At 34.1% G+C, this 18,008-nt stretch overlaps 1 protein-coding gene across 1 annotated transcript; it reads left to right on the top strand.

The window, feature by feature from the left end:
* Positions 1 to 14,641: 14,641 nt before the first annotated feature.
* MS3_00009721 (uncharacterized protein) lies at positions 14,642 to 17,375 on the top strand (the record flags this gene model as incomplete). Its single annotated transcript, XM_012937905.3, has 1 exon — positions 14,642 to 17,375. Exon 1 carries the CDS (start codon positions 14,778 to 14,780, stop codon positions 17,373 to 17,375), a length of 2,598 nt encoding a protein of 865 aa, XP_012793359.3. The 5' UTR covers positions 14,642 to 14,777.
* Positions 17,376 to 18,008: the final 633 nt, after the last annotated feature.

The raw sequence follows: 18,008 nt of genomic DNA, 5'->3' as shown, positions 1-18,008 counted from the left end.
CTCTTATATATACTTTACAACAATTTGTTTATCTTCAGACTTTATTTCAAAATTAAAATAAGATTAGATACTAGCTATTACATAATCATTATTGATTAATAACCATAGCAACTTGTTTATTGTTGTTTAAATGAAGTAGTTTAACTTTTACTTGGTATTGTTTTGTACTTGTATCTTCCCATTGAGGTTTAAGTCTGCAATTGATCAGTCTGTTATTGGCATATGTGCACACTGTGCATATTGCCTCGATATTGGCTTCCTTCACAAGCTTTTCGTAAGCGATGATGGATAATGGCTAGCAGTGGAATCCAGTATGACGCGCGTTTCTTCTTATTTGGGACTCGTCAGCTGGATGTACATGCATCTCAGAGTTAATGTTCACTCTGGGACCCGAACGCAGTACCATTCCATCATTGCTTACAAAAAGCTTATGAATTAAGGCAATATCGAGGCAATTCGCACAGGATGTACATTTACCAATAAGAGACTGACCAATTACAGACCTAAAGATCAATGGGAAGATTCAAGTAAACAATATCAAATGAATTTAAATTCACCCCATTGCACAAGCTACGGAGTCCTGATAGCCACTTGCTTGTGCAACGGGGTGAAGTTTATATTCACAGTTCTGAGTTCAAGTCCCAGAGTGAACATCAACTCTAAGATGCAGGTACATCCAGATGACGAGTACCGAATAAGGCGAAACGCGCATCCTGGATTCCAGTGCTACCCAATATCCATCTTTGCTTAGAAATAGTTTAACTTCCTATTGAATAATGATGCATGCATTGAATAAACAAAGTACTTGTGACATAAATTGTAATCGGTTTAATGATAAAATTGTACAAGTATGATTATAATGAATCAACCATTTATCTTATTGGGAAACGGAAACTATTTGATGAAAGATAGTAAAAGAAATATTCATTCATTCCTTCGTTCTTTAATCAATATTTAGATATTTTACTATTTAGATAGGCACTTACTGATTTCACGTCCTTCCTTCCTTCCTTCCTTCCTTCCTTACTTACTTACTTACTTACTTACTTACTTACTTACTTACTTACTACTTACTTACCTACTTACTTACTTACTTACCACCTTACTTACTTACTTACTTCTTACTTACTTACTTACTTACTTACTTACTTCTTACTTACTTACTTCCACACTTACTTACTTACTTACTTACTTACTTCCACACTTACTTACTTACTTACTTACTTGCTTGCTTACTTACTTACTTACTTACATATTGAAATAGTCATCGAACAACTTGAAGATTTTGGATGGTATTGTAATCACTTAGAACACAGCTAGGGACAACGAAATGTATTTGAATACAAGGTTACGGAACCTTACAGTCAATACTTCATTTGCAAAGTGTCCATCAATTGTTGCAGACTTTGTTGTTCCTTGATGTCCATACCAATCAATCTCTGTTCTTGTTCTCTTCTATTCGATCTTCATAGCTTTCTGCTGCCTGGAATTCAACATATATACTACTTATATCTGTCAACATCAGTAGCATACACCACAGTACTACTGCTAGTATTAATAATAATAGTATTATTACTCACTATTATTATTATTATTATTATTATTATTATTATTATTATTGAGCATGCGTAATTGATTAATCTTTAGGTATTGTCATTATTGTAAAGCTTACATATAAATATCATCGAGTTTAAAGAAACTATTGGTATATTGAATTTTTCAGTAAACTTCATAACCTTTATCATACATTCGAATCGTGGATTCGCACTACTTAAGGAGTCCCACAATAGGACGAAACGGTCATCTAGTGCTTCCAGGTTTTTAATGATGGTCTAACATCAATCAATTCATGATCTCAATCATTCAAGTATTGTTGTTTAACTTGTATCTTCACCATTGTTATTTAGAATTACAATTGATCAATCTCTTATTGGTATTTGTGAATCCTGTATGGATTGTCTCGATATTACTTTAATTCACAGGCTGTATAAACAAAGATAGATGGATGGTGACTAGCAATGGAATCCAGGACTCACATTTCTTCTTAGTTGGAATTAGTCAACTGGATGTACCTGTATCTCACTGTTGATGTTCATCTTGAAACTCGAACTGAATAACATTCGTTTGAAATACTATCGCATTATCCACATAACTAATGAGTGTTTATAGCCACCTACTTGTGCAATGGCATGAAGTTTAAATCCACTTGATGTTGTTTTAGTTATAACTTCCTATTGTTATTTAGTATTGCAATTGATCAGTCTCATATTGGCATATGTACATCCTGTGCGTGTTGACTCGATATAACTTTAATTCACAAGTATTATAAACAAAGATGGACAGTGGCTAGTAGTGGAATCCAGGATATGCATTTCTTCTTAGTTGAAACTTGTCAACTGAATGTACATGCATCCTAGACTGATTGATATTCATTCATGGACTCAAATCCAATATCGTTCACTTCAAACACTATTGAATTATCCAGTTGACTACTGAATATTGATAGACATTCGCTTGTACAATGGAGTGAACTTCAAATTCACTTGGTATTGTTTAATTAAATCTTCTCATTGATATTTAGCACCGTAATGGATCAATCTATTATTGGCATATATGTATACTGTTCGGATCACCTCGATATAGCCTTAAATCACAATCATTCTAAGCAAAGATGGATAGATAATGGCTAACAGTGGAATCATACATTATGTCAAGATGATATTGATGAGGACTATTTTTTTATGTCTTATATCCTCATCACAAACATAAACACACACACACACACATACACATACATACATACTATATATCACATATCACATATAATCTAATATGAACAGTTTACCTATCGTTGTCAGTTTTATCATTAATTCATTATAAACTGACATATTATCTATAATATTTACTCTGAAATATAAAGTAATATAATCAAATATTTATTAATGTACAACTTAGGTGATATTGTTTTTTGTTTCTTTGGGAAACAGATAGAGGGAGAGGGAGAGGGAGAGAGAGAGAGGTGGAGACAGAGAACGGGAGAGGGGGAGTGAGGGAGGTGATATAGAAACTATGAGTAAAATAAAAATGCATAATTACACTTTACATTTGTAATAATTAAGATAGAAGCATAAAATATGCGTATTTATATTATATTCCCTAATGAATAATAAAGGATAAATAACTATGATTATAGATGTAGAGATTTTCCATAAATTCAATTTAATGTTCTTTTTTTTTGAACAGTTGAATGTAAGCTAGACTATCATTAAAGACTTGGAATTATTGAACGATTGTTTCGTCCCAGTATGGAAGGTGGGACTCGAACTTACGAGCTCTGCTCAATCTGGAACCTCTATAGAGATATTTCGTTCTATAATATGGGATTCCTCGGAAGTGGAAAATGAACCCAGAATTGTTGGTTTTGCGTGTGAATGCCTAACTGTCTAAGCCATTGAGCCGGTATCCAACGATGCTAATGATTAACTTTAATCTTTCATCCATGTTTAGTATTAAGTATTATTAATATCAATTGAATAAAGTTTAAAGATTTTGTGAATATTAGACATTTTGTTTAGTTTTAATTGGTCAATGCAGAAGACAAACGATATTGACAATGAAAAGAACCTTCAATGTTGTTGAAAACCAAGAAATGATCCATATTAAGTCTGTTGAATGTTGTTGAAGTTTTACTAGTCCTTCAACAAAGATTATTTTAAGGAGATATATCTTGAAGTAAATTACTAACATGAACTTCTCCAGGCAATCCATCACTTATACAGTTGAAATACTCTGAAATGATTCAAACATCCCCTTATGACATTAAGTATTGAATGCCCTATATAATAAAACTGATAATAAAGATCACTGAATACAGAAATGGTAACTGAATGATGTATTGGTCCTTATTAGCCCCTATTTATATAACGATATTAATGAGGAAGCATAAGACAAAAGGTGAACACTAATATGACTCCAACTCAGCTATACTGAAGATAACAGACTTCTTTTCTTTCAAGAATGAAAAGTTATATAGTTGACTAATCAACCATTCATTAAATGACAAATGAACTCCGCCTGGAGTCCCTCCGGGGACTACTGACGGTCCCAAGTCCGAATAAAGGAGGAGGATTGAGCATGGGATTAGTGACCCCATCCTGTAGAAAACTAACTTGCTAAAAAAATGCTACCCAGGAAAACTTATTCAAACCTCTTAAATTCTGCCCTGGTAGTCAGAAGGTCTCCATTTAGAAGAGTTATGACGCCTTATGATGAAACCCGAACTACTTCGGAAGTCACGAGGCCGATGCCCTTTCTGACAACCAGAACAATCATTTATTTAGGTACATGGAATGTTCGTGCAATGTGGGAGACAGTGAGAGTCTTTCAAATTGCTGCATTGCTGCTGCTGTACATTGATAGCTAAGGTTTGGTACCGTTTTCTAAAAAAATGAAACATACACTAAATAGATGGCTCCCAATTCTATGAGGCATAGATACTTCTCAGTTTAGCTAATAAAGTTTCCTCTTCCTTTGTGATGTGTGCTACTGATTTCAACAGATATAAGTAGTATGTATCATTTATTGAAAGTGAAAGTTAAAAAGATCGAAGAAAGATAGAACGAGAACAGAGATTGATTGGTATAGAAATGATTGATTGACATTTTGCGAATGAAGTATCTACTGTATAGTTCTTAGATTTTACTAAGAGATTCTATAGCTTTATCCAGATATATTCGATTTTCCCCATTTTGTGTTGTCGTTCACTAGACCTTCACTGTATTCTTAATCCAGGAATCTACTAAGTTTTATCAAACTATGCTTGTGTATGAGTTGTTAGAATGGGAAGATTTTGATGTGAATTTGTCATGTATAACATGCAACATTCATTTTGTATTACTATAGCTTACATAACTTATCCTTTATTTCCGGTTATATTCACTTATGTTAGGTTCAAGATCTTGACTACTCAGCCAAAGATCAACTGATTGATTGGAGGTTTTAGCCAAATGACTGAAATGAGGAAAACCTGATTTATTGGATTCAAACTTATTAACTTGAACATTCTAAACGAAGATGAATGATGGGTAACAGGGAAATCCAGGATGCGCATTTTCTCTTATCTGGGACTCGATAGATGGATATGTCTGCATCCCATCTTTCTTTACAGTCCTTTTGAATTAAGGCAATATCGAGGCATACGCACGGTATGCACATATGCCAATAACAGACTGATCAATTGCAGTCTTAAACCTCAATGGGAAGGTACAAGCCAAACAATACCAAATGAATTTAAATTCACCTAATTGCACAAGCAAGTGGCTATCAGGACTCAATAGCTAAGTGGATAATTCGATGACGTTTGAAATGAAAGGTACTGGTTTCGAGTCCCACAGTAAACATCAACTCTGAGATTCAGGTACATGTATATGACGAGTCCGAAATAGGACGAAACTCGCGTCGTGGATTCGACTGCTAGCCACTATCCATCTTTGTTTATAATGGTTGTTCAGTGACTTCTGATGATTACAAATAGCTATGCATAATGATTTAAACAAGATAATTTAAGGTAACTAAGTACTTTATCTTCTCAATAAATGAATATATTTATTCTATCAGCTACGAGAGATATAAGGGGTGAGATAAGAGATTATTATTATTGGCTTTATTTTATATGGATTTGCCGGAGTTCTAGTGAGTAATCGTGACCAGTGGAGTTCAGCCGTGTTCGTGTGAGGCAGTAACTCATTGAAGACAATTGTGGACGGTCGCACAATATCGTGGATTGATTGACGTTAGATATTGACACCATTGGATGCCAGCTCAGCTAAGCGTTCACATGTGAGACCGAAGGCGTTGGGTTTGATTCCCATGCATGAGATCGTGAATGAACGCCACTGAGCAGTCCCATTCTAGGACGCAAACGGCCGTCCAGCGTTTCTAGGTTTTTAATGGTGGTCTGACATTCATCCATTCATGATATCAATCTAAGCTCATTTTCATATTTTTGGTACAACATAGAATTCTCAGCACAAAATATTCCAACAAGTTTCTTTTTCTTATTTGTTGATTGGTCCTGATCATAAATACTGAGTAATCGCCAGTTAGTTATTAACAGTTCAAGAATCGACATCTGAATAGTGTTCATTCTTTTCGATGCATATTGTCAGCAACCACGATATCTCTGATTGGGCTCTTTCCTAACTTGTACGCTGAAAGATCGTAAACTTTACATAAACACACCTGAATAACTTATGCAATCAGTAGACATAATAGTGTATCAAAACAAACAAAACTTGTTGAAATATCTCGATAGTAGGGAAGATCAAGTAGCTCAGATATTTAAGCAGGTCACTCGTAATAAGAATGTTCGGCGGGATTATAATTTATGAACGGACCAATCAGGTATAAGATAAAGAGGTCTCGGATTTTGATGCGAAATTCACTCATCCATTTGGATAAATAGAGTTTTGACATTATAGTTGATGTTAGTTTGCGATAAAAACCTTAAATCTAACTCCTAACCTTAATCATCAACTGTATATCATAATTCTAATTCCTCATACTAGTTTATAACCTTCATTTAACACTAGTAAATAGGTGGATATTCAAAAAAGTCACTTTAGCGTCCTTCAAAGGTCGTCTATCAATTATAACCTCTCCGAATGTTCAAAATAAACAAAAACGATGGAAGATTGAAACCCACTTTTTATTCTAACACTTAGAGAATAATATTTCACGAAAATTTAAATGAAATGATCATTAATATCACTACCACTACTACTACGACTACTACTGCTACTACTACTTTTGTGAACAGACATTTTGTTCACGACTAACATCATCTACTACTTATGTCAATATAAGTAGCACACACCACACTCGTCCTCCCTTTTAAAGCAGTCGTTCTTGCGGTGGCCCATGCTCGCCGTACCACATTCTTTGTCTCTGTTGTCTGTGCTACGCCCTCCGTTGAAATGTCGATTCCGTGGCGCGCCGACCTGTCAGGGCAACAACATCCGACATTTACCCGGCACCTGGGACGCTTAACACCCATCGGCCTGCTGAGCCATCTACATCCGACGTTTGCCCAGCAGTCAAAAGTCACACCGCTCCACACCCGCTACGGCCAAAGCCGCCCCGCCAGAACACTCCACTCGACACCAGCTCTCCGAACCAGACTGCCTTAACTAGAACCTCAGCTCGAGGCCCGCAACGGCGTCCATAGAATAGCACCTTTCCCCTCCTGGTTGATAGCGACACTAAACATAGTGAACAAGAACATGGGTGGGGACAACCGAATGTATTTGAGCACAAAATTACAGGACTTGTTAATAAAATCTAACAATCAAATAGTAAATGCTTAATTTGCAAAATGTCCATCGATTGTCTCAAAATGACTCAGACTTTATTGTTCTTGCATTTTCATACAAATTGCATCCTGTTTCCATTGTTTACTGTTCGATCCTCTTGTCTCTCTGCTGCCAGACATTCTGTTCACGACTAACGTTACATACTACTTATGTCAATATAAGTAGCACACACCATACTACTACTAGTACTACTATTAATGATAATAATACTACTAATAATCATGATTTTTTCAGGTCGGTAAACTTATTCAATCGACTGATTTCTAATTAGTTCTTTTCTATGCCAATGACAGTATCAATGAAATGTAAACAGATCTAAAGAGTGAAAATAGACTTTTTTTTCTTCTTTTTTTCTTTCTGGAAACAACAACGACAAAAACAAACAAACAAACAAACAGAAAGTAACGATTAAACGTCTATAAAACTTATGAAAAAAACTTCTTTTTTTAAAAAAAAAGATAAAAGAAAAAAGAGAGAAAAAGAAAAAAGAGAGAAAGAAAAAAGAAAGAAAGAAAATTGTAATAAATGAGTTTTATTCAATTCTATCAAGGTATAAATAATCATAATCATAATTAGAATTAGAATATTTCCTGGATAGAAAAACTTTTACGACTATAATCAATAATGTTTAGTCTATAATTATGATACATCTATGTATCTATCCATCTGTCTGTCTGTAGCGTATCTCTATGGATAACAATCTCTATGTGTATTATTACATTTAATTGTATCTATATAGAAATGATAAATTACATTATTATTACTATTCATTTAGATGATTTTATAAACTGTCATTCTAGTCTAAAGTTGATTGTTCTATATACATAAGAAGTTGTATTGATGTTATCCAAACAAGCGTTTATAAGATAGGAATCTCATAGATCAAGGATCATCAAAGCGTCCTTCAAAAAACAAAGAAAGAGGAAATTACAATGAACGTCATCTAATGCTATACGCCTACTAACGACTACAATGAAGACGTGAAAGATCAAATCTATGATAGGCTGTAGTTAATCGTTGAGAAATGCTCAATAAAGGACTTGACCATTCTGATGAGAGATTTAAATACCAACGTTGGAGTGGACAACATTGAATATGAAGACATCATGGGACAACACGGACTGGGAGAAAGAAACGAAAATGGTGAGAGATTTGCAAATCTATGTGCCTTCAATAAGCTGGTCATAGGCGGCACCATATTCCCACATAAACGCATGCACAAAACCACATGGACTTCACCGGATCACACTACACAAAACCAAATCGACCATATTTGCATCAACAAAAAGTTCAGGAGGACAATGGAGGATATGAGAACCAAGAGAGGAGCTGATATAGCATCAGATCATCACTTGCTGGTCGCCATGATGACATTGAAGCTCAAGAAGCACTGGACAATGGGGCGAACAACATCAAAAAAGTTCAATATGGCCCTTTTTTTCGGGATACTAACAAACTCAACAAATTCAAGATAGTCCTCAGCAACAAGTTCCAGGCCTTTCATGATCTACTCAATGGAGAAGGAACTACTATGGAGAGCAACTGGAAAGGGATAAAAGAGGCAATCACTTCAACATGTCATGAGGTCCTGGGTCACAAGAAGCACTATCACAAGGAATGGATCACTGTTGATACGCTGGATAAGATTCAAGAAAGGAGGAACAAGAAAGCAGCAATCAATACCAGTCGAACAAGAGCAGAAAAATCCAATTATTGGTTACCGGTTACTATGGGACTGCATCTCCTTGCGTTGCTCCATTGCCTTATGGATTGGACCTTTAGGTTGAGGGCTCCGAGTATGGCCCTCTAAGAAAACCACCTAATTCGGTTTGGGCACCAGGACAGTATCTCAGCCCTCACACAAATCGAGTGATTTGTGTGGTACATATCTGTTTGGTGCCTTCTTGTACCAATATTTATGTGGTTAAATAAGTAAATAAATCCTTTTCATTTTCCGTATTGTTCCACATGTAACACAAATTACTTGTCATTTGTCAATCAGAGTGTAGGCATACTATGATGAAGCCGATTCTCCATGTACGTACTGCTGTTGTTTAATCACAACTCAAATCGCAGCTAACCTACAGCGATATTTTAGTAAATGAGAACACAAACGGGAAGAACCAAATATATTTGAATACAAAATCTAAAAACCATACAGTAAATAGTTCATTTGCAAACTATCAATCAATCGTCTCAGATTTCATTGTTCCTCCATTTCTATAATAATCATTCTTTATCACAAGGGGTTTTGTGGAGATTGTAATAACTTCAACAGTTGAGATCATGAGTCAATTGAAGCTAGACCACTATGAAAAACCTAAAAGCACTGGACGGCCGTTTCGTCTTATTGTGGGACTCCTCAGCGGTGCACATCCACGACCCCGCCTCGCGGGATTTGAACGCATTCTTTGTTCTCATTCTCTTTTCATTGATCTACTTAATCTTCTACCTATCAGCTATTTCACTTATAAATGATGACGATGATGATAATATACTACTTATATCTATCAACATCAGTGGTATACACACCAATACTACTGTCTATGTATTATTTTTTCTTTTAAACATAATATTTGGATTGACAGACTTAAGTGAAATATCACTTATCTAATAACATTAAGTATTATTGACACATACAAATAAAGTATGTACTTTGATGATACTTTTTTCCATCTTGTATTCTCTTCAAAGTTTCTTTCTTTTATTTTTCTTTGCTTTTTTTTCTAGAAAAAAATCTGTTTCCAATCTATTGACATAAAGGAAATAGCGAGAGAGAGAGGGGGGAGGAGAGGGAGTAGGAGAGGGGAGGGGACAGGGAGGGAGGGGGAGAAGGAGAGTGTGAAAGAGAATTACACTTTTGCAATGTTATTTTTTGTCAACTTTTAGCTATGAAAGAAAAATCATGAAAAAAATAAAGAAAAATAAGTGGAGATAAATGTCTCTTTCTCTACATTTATTGAATTAATCAACAAATTCTCATGGTTTGGATAAATAAGAATTATTTATTGAATGGTTGAATTAATGAATCGATTGAAACTAGACCATCATGGAAGTTCTGGCACTATTGGAGAGACATTTCGTCCACGTATGGCATTCCTAACCAGTGTGCATCCACAATCTCGTACGCACGTGGGGTTCGAATCCAAGATATAACGGTCTCGTGTTTTAATGCTTATTCTCTAGACTACTGAGCTGGCATATAATGATGTTAATGTCTAAGTTTAACCAATCCAAAAAAATGGAGCCACTGTCCACCATTGTCTTCAGTGAGTTACTATCTCATAACAGACCCAATTGAAGTCTACTGGTCACGACTTCTCACTAGAACTCCAAGAAATACCTTTTTGAGACAGTCATCAGTGAGTTTGATTGACTCATGAACTCAACTATTAAATTACTAGGACCTCCACAAAATCCTCTTCTGAAAATATTAAATGGTTAGGAGTGTCAAAGTTAAGAAATCGTAGACTTGTGTTTCATTCTACTTAACATTTGTCAATAGTTAAAATGGAAATGATACACCCTGGTGAAACTCAAATCTAACAGTAATCAGCTAAACAGTTTGCTATTGAGCTATTTGATAGAATTCATTAATGACAGAAGGATTAGTTAAATATATTGTCGGTCACTTCGCATGGATCAATCCATTCCAAAATATGAATAAATAATAACATAGAAGACAAGAAGGACAGTTGCAAAATATCATTAATTGATTGAAGTTAGACATTAGGACTGTGAATGCTGGTACAGTGGTCTGGATGCTAAGAGTTCGCGTGCAAGACCGAAGGTACTGGATTTGAATGCCTTTGGTACAGGATTGTGGATGTGCATTGCTCACGACTCTCATACTACGACGAAATGACCTTCCAGTACTTCCAGGTTTTCAAAGATGATCAAACATTGATCGGTTACATCAGATAGACTGTAAATTACTGGTTTAACAATACGAACTATTGATGTCATCCATTTTGGTTAAGACATATGTACTCTGCAATGGATATGGAGAAGATAAGATCAAGTCGCATGATACGAATAACACCAGTAGGACCATATTTTGTAATATGTAAACATACTACCTTTAATTAGTAAGTAGTATTATTTTAAATATGACTTCTTGTAAATTTAAAAGACTGGACTTGTTTTCAATGTCAGTATACAGCTAAGTTGACACAATGTTGATTATGAAGACAGAATCTAGCATAAGAACTTACTGTTAAATGAATAATCACTTTCTTTGGAAAAAAAATAGAACGTTATCAAGTGGTTGAATATAGTTCATGGGAGATCTCAAGTTTCTTGTTAGTGTAGTTCAGAAATACACTCTGAAACTTCAGATATACATCCCATCATCTTTGAGATGGATCGTTTCAGAGTACATACCGGAGTTTAAACCTTCTAAGAACCAGTAAGATTTATAAAACTTCACACATCACCAAAATTCTATAAATCTGGCCAAAGTATAGAATTTATTTCAGAAAAAAAACAACGTAATAATCATGATACTACTCATGACTATCTAATAAGAGGAACAAGAATATGCATATTGTAGCTACTTAACAGTTATACAATAAGAATATATGCATAGTATCAGTCCATAAATAGATCCCAACAGTTACCATTCATTATTCTAATAAGGATATAACACCATGGATGAATGATCATTGTACAAATGTTTTATACTTATTTTGAACTTCTTAGAACTTTTCATCCACAATATCAAAATTTATACAATAAATGACTTAGGAGAATTCAAGTGTAAATCTAATCATTCAAATCTAGTCTAATCCCAGTATAACATGGTTTGTGTAGCAAAAGTATCGAAATTGAGAAAGTTCCATAGTGATCATAAAGCATTTTTAAACTCATTTCTAACTAATAAGAAGGACGAAACTCTAATTTATGAACGAGCCAATTAGAAGCGTTTGAAAGATTTCAAGGTCACGGCGCCAACCCTCGACACAGGTTTCGTGCTACTTGGCACACGTCAACAATGTATACTTGTAATCTTGAGAGAACATCGATTTCAGGGTTTCCAGTAGACTACCTCCAACCACCATTTGAAGGTGAGTAAACGAAAAATTTGTGAACCAATGGATGTTACGTCACTTCCTGTAAAGTTTCATACTTCATGCAAAAGAAGAAGGATGTATGGATTTAACTCATGGATCAATACTTCTGATCAGCATTTATCCATCATAATGTGTAGAGTCAAGTGATGAACCTATTCTGTTCAAATCTCTTTTATTGTGATAAAGGTCAGACTAAATTATAAATATTCTAGATATGTGTATGTCGGTGTTATGGTTGGTAGTTTAATCAAGGACATGAGTTTCCTTCAACTTGAAACTTATTAGCTATCTATACCTGGAACTCAGTGTTTATCTTATGCTCAATATGGTTAAGTCATTTCAACAATTGTTTATTTCCCTGTTTAGATTTATTTAGAATACATCATATTCCTCCACAACTCAATTTCGTCGGTTGGTTGACGTTAGATATTAACACCGTCAGATGTCTGCTCAATGGTGTAGAGGTTAAAAGTTCTCTCGCGAGTCCAAAGGTCCTGAGTTCAAGTTCCGCGGGGCAGGATTGTGGATGCGTACTGCTGAGGAGTCCCATAGTAGGACGAAGCGGCCGTCCAGTGCTTTCAGGTTTTCCATGGTTATCTAATTTCTTAAAATGTTTACTGTCTATAAATGTTGATTAAAGTTTTACAGAAATAAATGTAAATATTTAAATTATTGTGAGTAGTATAAAACGTTTTTTTGAAATTATCAAAGCGTTATTTTCAAAGGAAATTTCTAGACTATAACATACTTAAGCCTGTTACTTCTCATGGAGGAGCATGGGCCATCCACCAGCACTAGACTATAACATGCTATTACTATTTACAGATCTTCAGGATGATATAGGCGAACATGTATGATCGTTTTTGATAAGACTTTAATTTATAGATAACCTTTGGGCGATTCTGGCAAAGCAAGAGCAGCATATCTACAACTGAAGAACATCTGGAACTCAAAACAACTGACTGTCAACCAACACGAAAGTCAGAATTTTCAATACAAATGTCAAGACAGTTCACTGTATGGAGCGGAAACTTGGAGAACCACGAATGCCATCATCTAGAAGATACAAGTGCTTATTAACAGCTGTCTACGCAAAATACTTCAAATCCGTTGGCCAGACACTACTAACAACAACCTACTATGCGAGAGAACAAACCATATTCTAGAGGAGGAATAAATCAGGAAGAAGTGCTGGACGTGGATAGGACGCACAATGAGGAAAGCACACAACTGCATTACAAGGCATGCCCTCACATGGAATCCTGAAGGCCAAAGAAGGAGAGGAAGACGAAAGAACACATTACGCCGAGAAATGGAAACGGATATGAGAAGAATGGACAACAGTTTGATAGAACTAGAGGGGAAGGCCCATGACAGAGTGGGTTGGAGAATGCTGGTTGGTGGTCTATGCTCCATTGAGGGTGACAGGCGTAGGTATATATATATATATATATATATATATATATATATATATATATATATATATATATATATATATATATATATATACTAGACTTGTGAAATGAACACTGTAGTTTTTCAATATAGGTTCTAGGGGTTTGCGGAGATATTTGAATATTATTTAGATCATGAGGGTGTTCACCTAATGGTTTATAATTGATCGTTAAGCTTAGGAATTAGATTCAAGGTTTTCACCACGATCTGACATCAGCTATAATGCCAAAATTCTATTTAACCAAACGGATGAATGAATTTTGTGCTAAACTTCAAGACCTGTTATCAGCAAAGCGCGTCCAAAATCCCACACCACGGGACTCGAACCCAGAACCTTCAGTCTCCTGAGAGAACGGTATTAATATCTGACCTCAACTAATCCACAAAAATGAGCTGAGAAGTTGCACAATGAACTGGCTCAATGGTCTAGAGGTTAAGCGTTCGCATGCGAGATCGAATGTCCTAGATTTGAATCCTGCGAATACACTGAAGTGTCGCATACTAGGATGAAACGACCATCTTATGTTTCCAAGTTTCCTATGGTGATCTAAATTCATTTGACTCATAAATTCAGCTATCAAAATTCATATAAGCTGTCTACAACTGTTGAATCATTACAAATTATCTTCAATGATCATGTTATTATCAAATTCAATAATCAATATATTTGATCCATACAGATCAGATATCATGTGACTTGATCGGTTCATTTTAAAATATTCTCTAAACTACAAAACTATATTCACATTATACGCAATTTGATATTGTTAATTTTTTGTATAGAAGATCATTCTATTCTATTCCATTTTAGTTTAAGATCCTGGAACAAAATCAAACCAAAGAATGTTCCATGGATTAGATCTAAACTAAGAAATTAATAATGAAAAAGAAGTGCTTCAATAAATTTCTCAAAGTATTTCATTTAATCCATAGAAAGAAGTATCATCTAAATGAAAATGAATTCGTTTCAGTACATCCTTATGGAATATCTTCTATTAGTCCATTACCAAAAGGTATATTCAATAAAGAAGGATCTATGGAAGGTGATGATGGTGATGATGAAGATGAAGATGATCATGATGATGATAACAATGAAATCTCATCGATTTTTTCTATTCCAACACAAAGAATGCAACATAATTCATTGAATTCACATAAGAATAAACATGATGTCATTCAATATGTTCTAGGTGATCCACAGACGATGATGCATCATTTAACAAAGAAGATTAAACAAAAAATACCACAATTATCTAATAAAAATATAATGAATAGTACTAAAACAAATAAAGTATCTATGGAGAAGTTGAATAACTTGACGACGCCCCAACAGCAACAACAACATACTACTACTACTACTACTACTACTAGTACTTCTTTGAATGAGAAATCAATAAAAGAACAATCCAAGAAGGAATTAGAACCAAAACATCTGGACAATGTTAAAACAAATGAAGTCTCTATGGAGAACTTGGATAACTTGACTCCTCCTCCTCCTCGTCCTCAACCACAACATACTACTACTACTACTACTACTACTACTACTACTACTACTACTACTACTACTACTACTACTACTACTACTACTAGTACTTCTTTGAATGAGAAATCAATAAAAGGACTATCCAAGAAGGATTTAAAACCAAAGTATATGAATAATGTTAAAACAAATGAAGTCTCTATGGAGAACTTGACGACACCCCAACAACAACATACTACTACTACTGCTACTAGTAGTAGTAGTACTTGTACTAGTACTTCTTTGAATGAGAAATCAATAACGAAACTATCCAAAAAGGAATTAAAACCAAAACATAATGATAAACAACAAAAAGATAAAAGCTCAACGAAAACAATCTCTTCAATAAACAAATCCAATAAATCTCATAAAGAGATTGATGAAGACAAATTGAAACGAAAAAAGACGAAACAATCGAATATACATAGACAAACAATAAACAACGAATTGATTGATAAAACAATGACTAAATCAAATAAGAATGATCCAACTATTCAAAGAGAACATAATACCATTGAACTATTAGATCCAATCAATGTTAAAGACAATACAATGAAACAAACTGATGATCTAATCAATAAAGACTTATCTATTGAAACAATTAATAAATCAATAAAGAATGATCTAAATATTCATGAAGAACAGAATACAATTGAAATATTAAATCCAATCAGATCGATTGAATCAATTCATTATCCAATAAATATTGCCATGGCAACAATCGATCATATAAATATTCCGTTAGAAACAAAAAATCAATATATTGAAAATGATTTCAAAAGTTTAAAAATATTAAATAATAATATTCTTCATTATATTGATTTAATAGATAATAATCAGAAACAAATAGATTATATCATAGAGAAAGAAAACAAAGATAAGACACTGGAAGGTAACCATGACAACAATCTAGATCATAATGTCTATTCAATGACAAAAAAAGAGAATGGAATTCAAACCGATCAAGAATCTCAAGTTATATCAATGTTTAATGTAGATCATCCAAAAGAGATCTCATCTAAACAAATTCATCATATAGAAAAGATAACAAGAGATTATCTTGATAATAATTATAAGAATAAATTAAGAACTATTCATAATGATCAGAATAGATCTATTGAAGAGAAAGACTGTACAAATTGTGAACAATCAAAACATGAATCATCTAGTGAAACCTTCTCGTCATATCCAACTTATTCATCAATAAATCATGATGATGATAAATGTGAATCGATACAATGGTATCATAATCAACCATATCATCATCATGATCATCATTCAATTCATCATAACTGTATGCTTAGGGATTCGACGAAATCTCCACGATTATATTCATGTTATTATAAACATAATGAATGGAATAATTCATCAAAAAGATTAAAACAATTGAATACAAATCCACTGAAACATCAATATGGATGTTACTATGGCAACTCTTGTAAACAGGACCATTTCAATAAATATCGATATTCATATCTTAAACGATATTTATCTCCTCAAACGATAAAATTATTAAAGAAAGAATTAAAGTATAGATTACCATTTAGAGATCGACATTATTTAAATCGAAATGATCAAAATGAATATTGTCAATGTAGTACATCATGTTCACCATCTAAAGAATATGATACTTCTTTGATGAATCTGAATCAATTGACTCATTCTAATATACCATCCAATTCATTTAATCCAATACAACAATCATCATTCATGAATAACATTATAAATCCTATGAATATACCATCATGGTATAGTTTAAATGTACCAATGATAATAACACAACCACGATTTATCATAAGACATATCCCAATACCAATGATTATTCCACAATGTTCTACTAGAACAATTCAATCAATGAATTCATATCCATTATCTACAATCAATCCATATGTTTATCCGGATGATATAACTTCTAATATATCACAACCAATACATTATAGTCTACCATATTATCAATAGACATGATATGTAAAGTGATTATTAGTGAAATATACTTTTCAAAGTTATATAGTTTATACCTTGATTAAAAGTGTTTCATGGGATATATTGATGGTGATTGGAGATAGTTAATAGGAATATCTGGACTTTTGGCATTCATTCACAAGATGTACTTGTTATTTTAAGGGTATTTGATGCTGCTTGACAAATTCGATCATGTATCAACTAGCTTCATAGTCAAAGATGTTACTGTTGTGACGACTTTTATCGGGCTGTAAGTTACATGTGGTGTTGAGTGCCAAGTGTTACGTATGCCTGAACACCGATTACCACGACGTGCAATGCTAACTGGTGTTCGGGATGGTTGGAAGAAAGTTAGGGGTGGCCAAACTAAAACGTGGCATCAGTCATTGAAGTCACTAACTTCTTGTTTGAGCCACTTTGGTAAATGCAGACTACTCGGTTGGGGTCCGCGTGACCACCGTAATCAATTGTTGGAGACTCTGCATGACATGGCTCAGAATCGATCACCATGGCCTAAGTGTTTACACTCTTTGTCTTCACTTAAACTATGAGATTAAAATCACTTCATATCTTTCTTTCTACGAACTAATTCTTTCCTACTGTACTACGTCCGTATTAGTAATCTTTCTT

This window comes from Schistosoma haematobium, chromosome 7, assembly GCF_000699445.3.
Source record: "Schistosoma haematobium chromosome 7, whole genome shotgun sequence".
NCBI lineage: Eukaryota > Metazoa > Platyhelminthes > Trematoda > Strigeidida > Schistosomatidae > Schistosoma > Schistosoma haematobium.
This window is presented reverse-complemented; position numbering and strand designations above follow the sequence as displayed.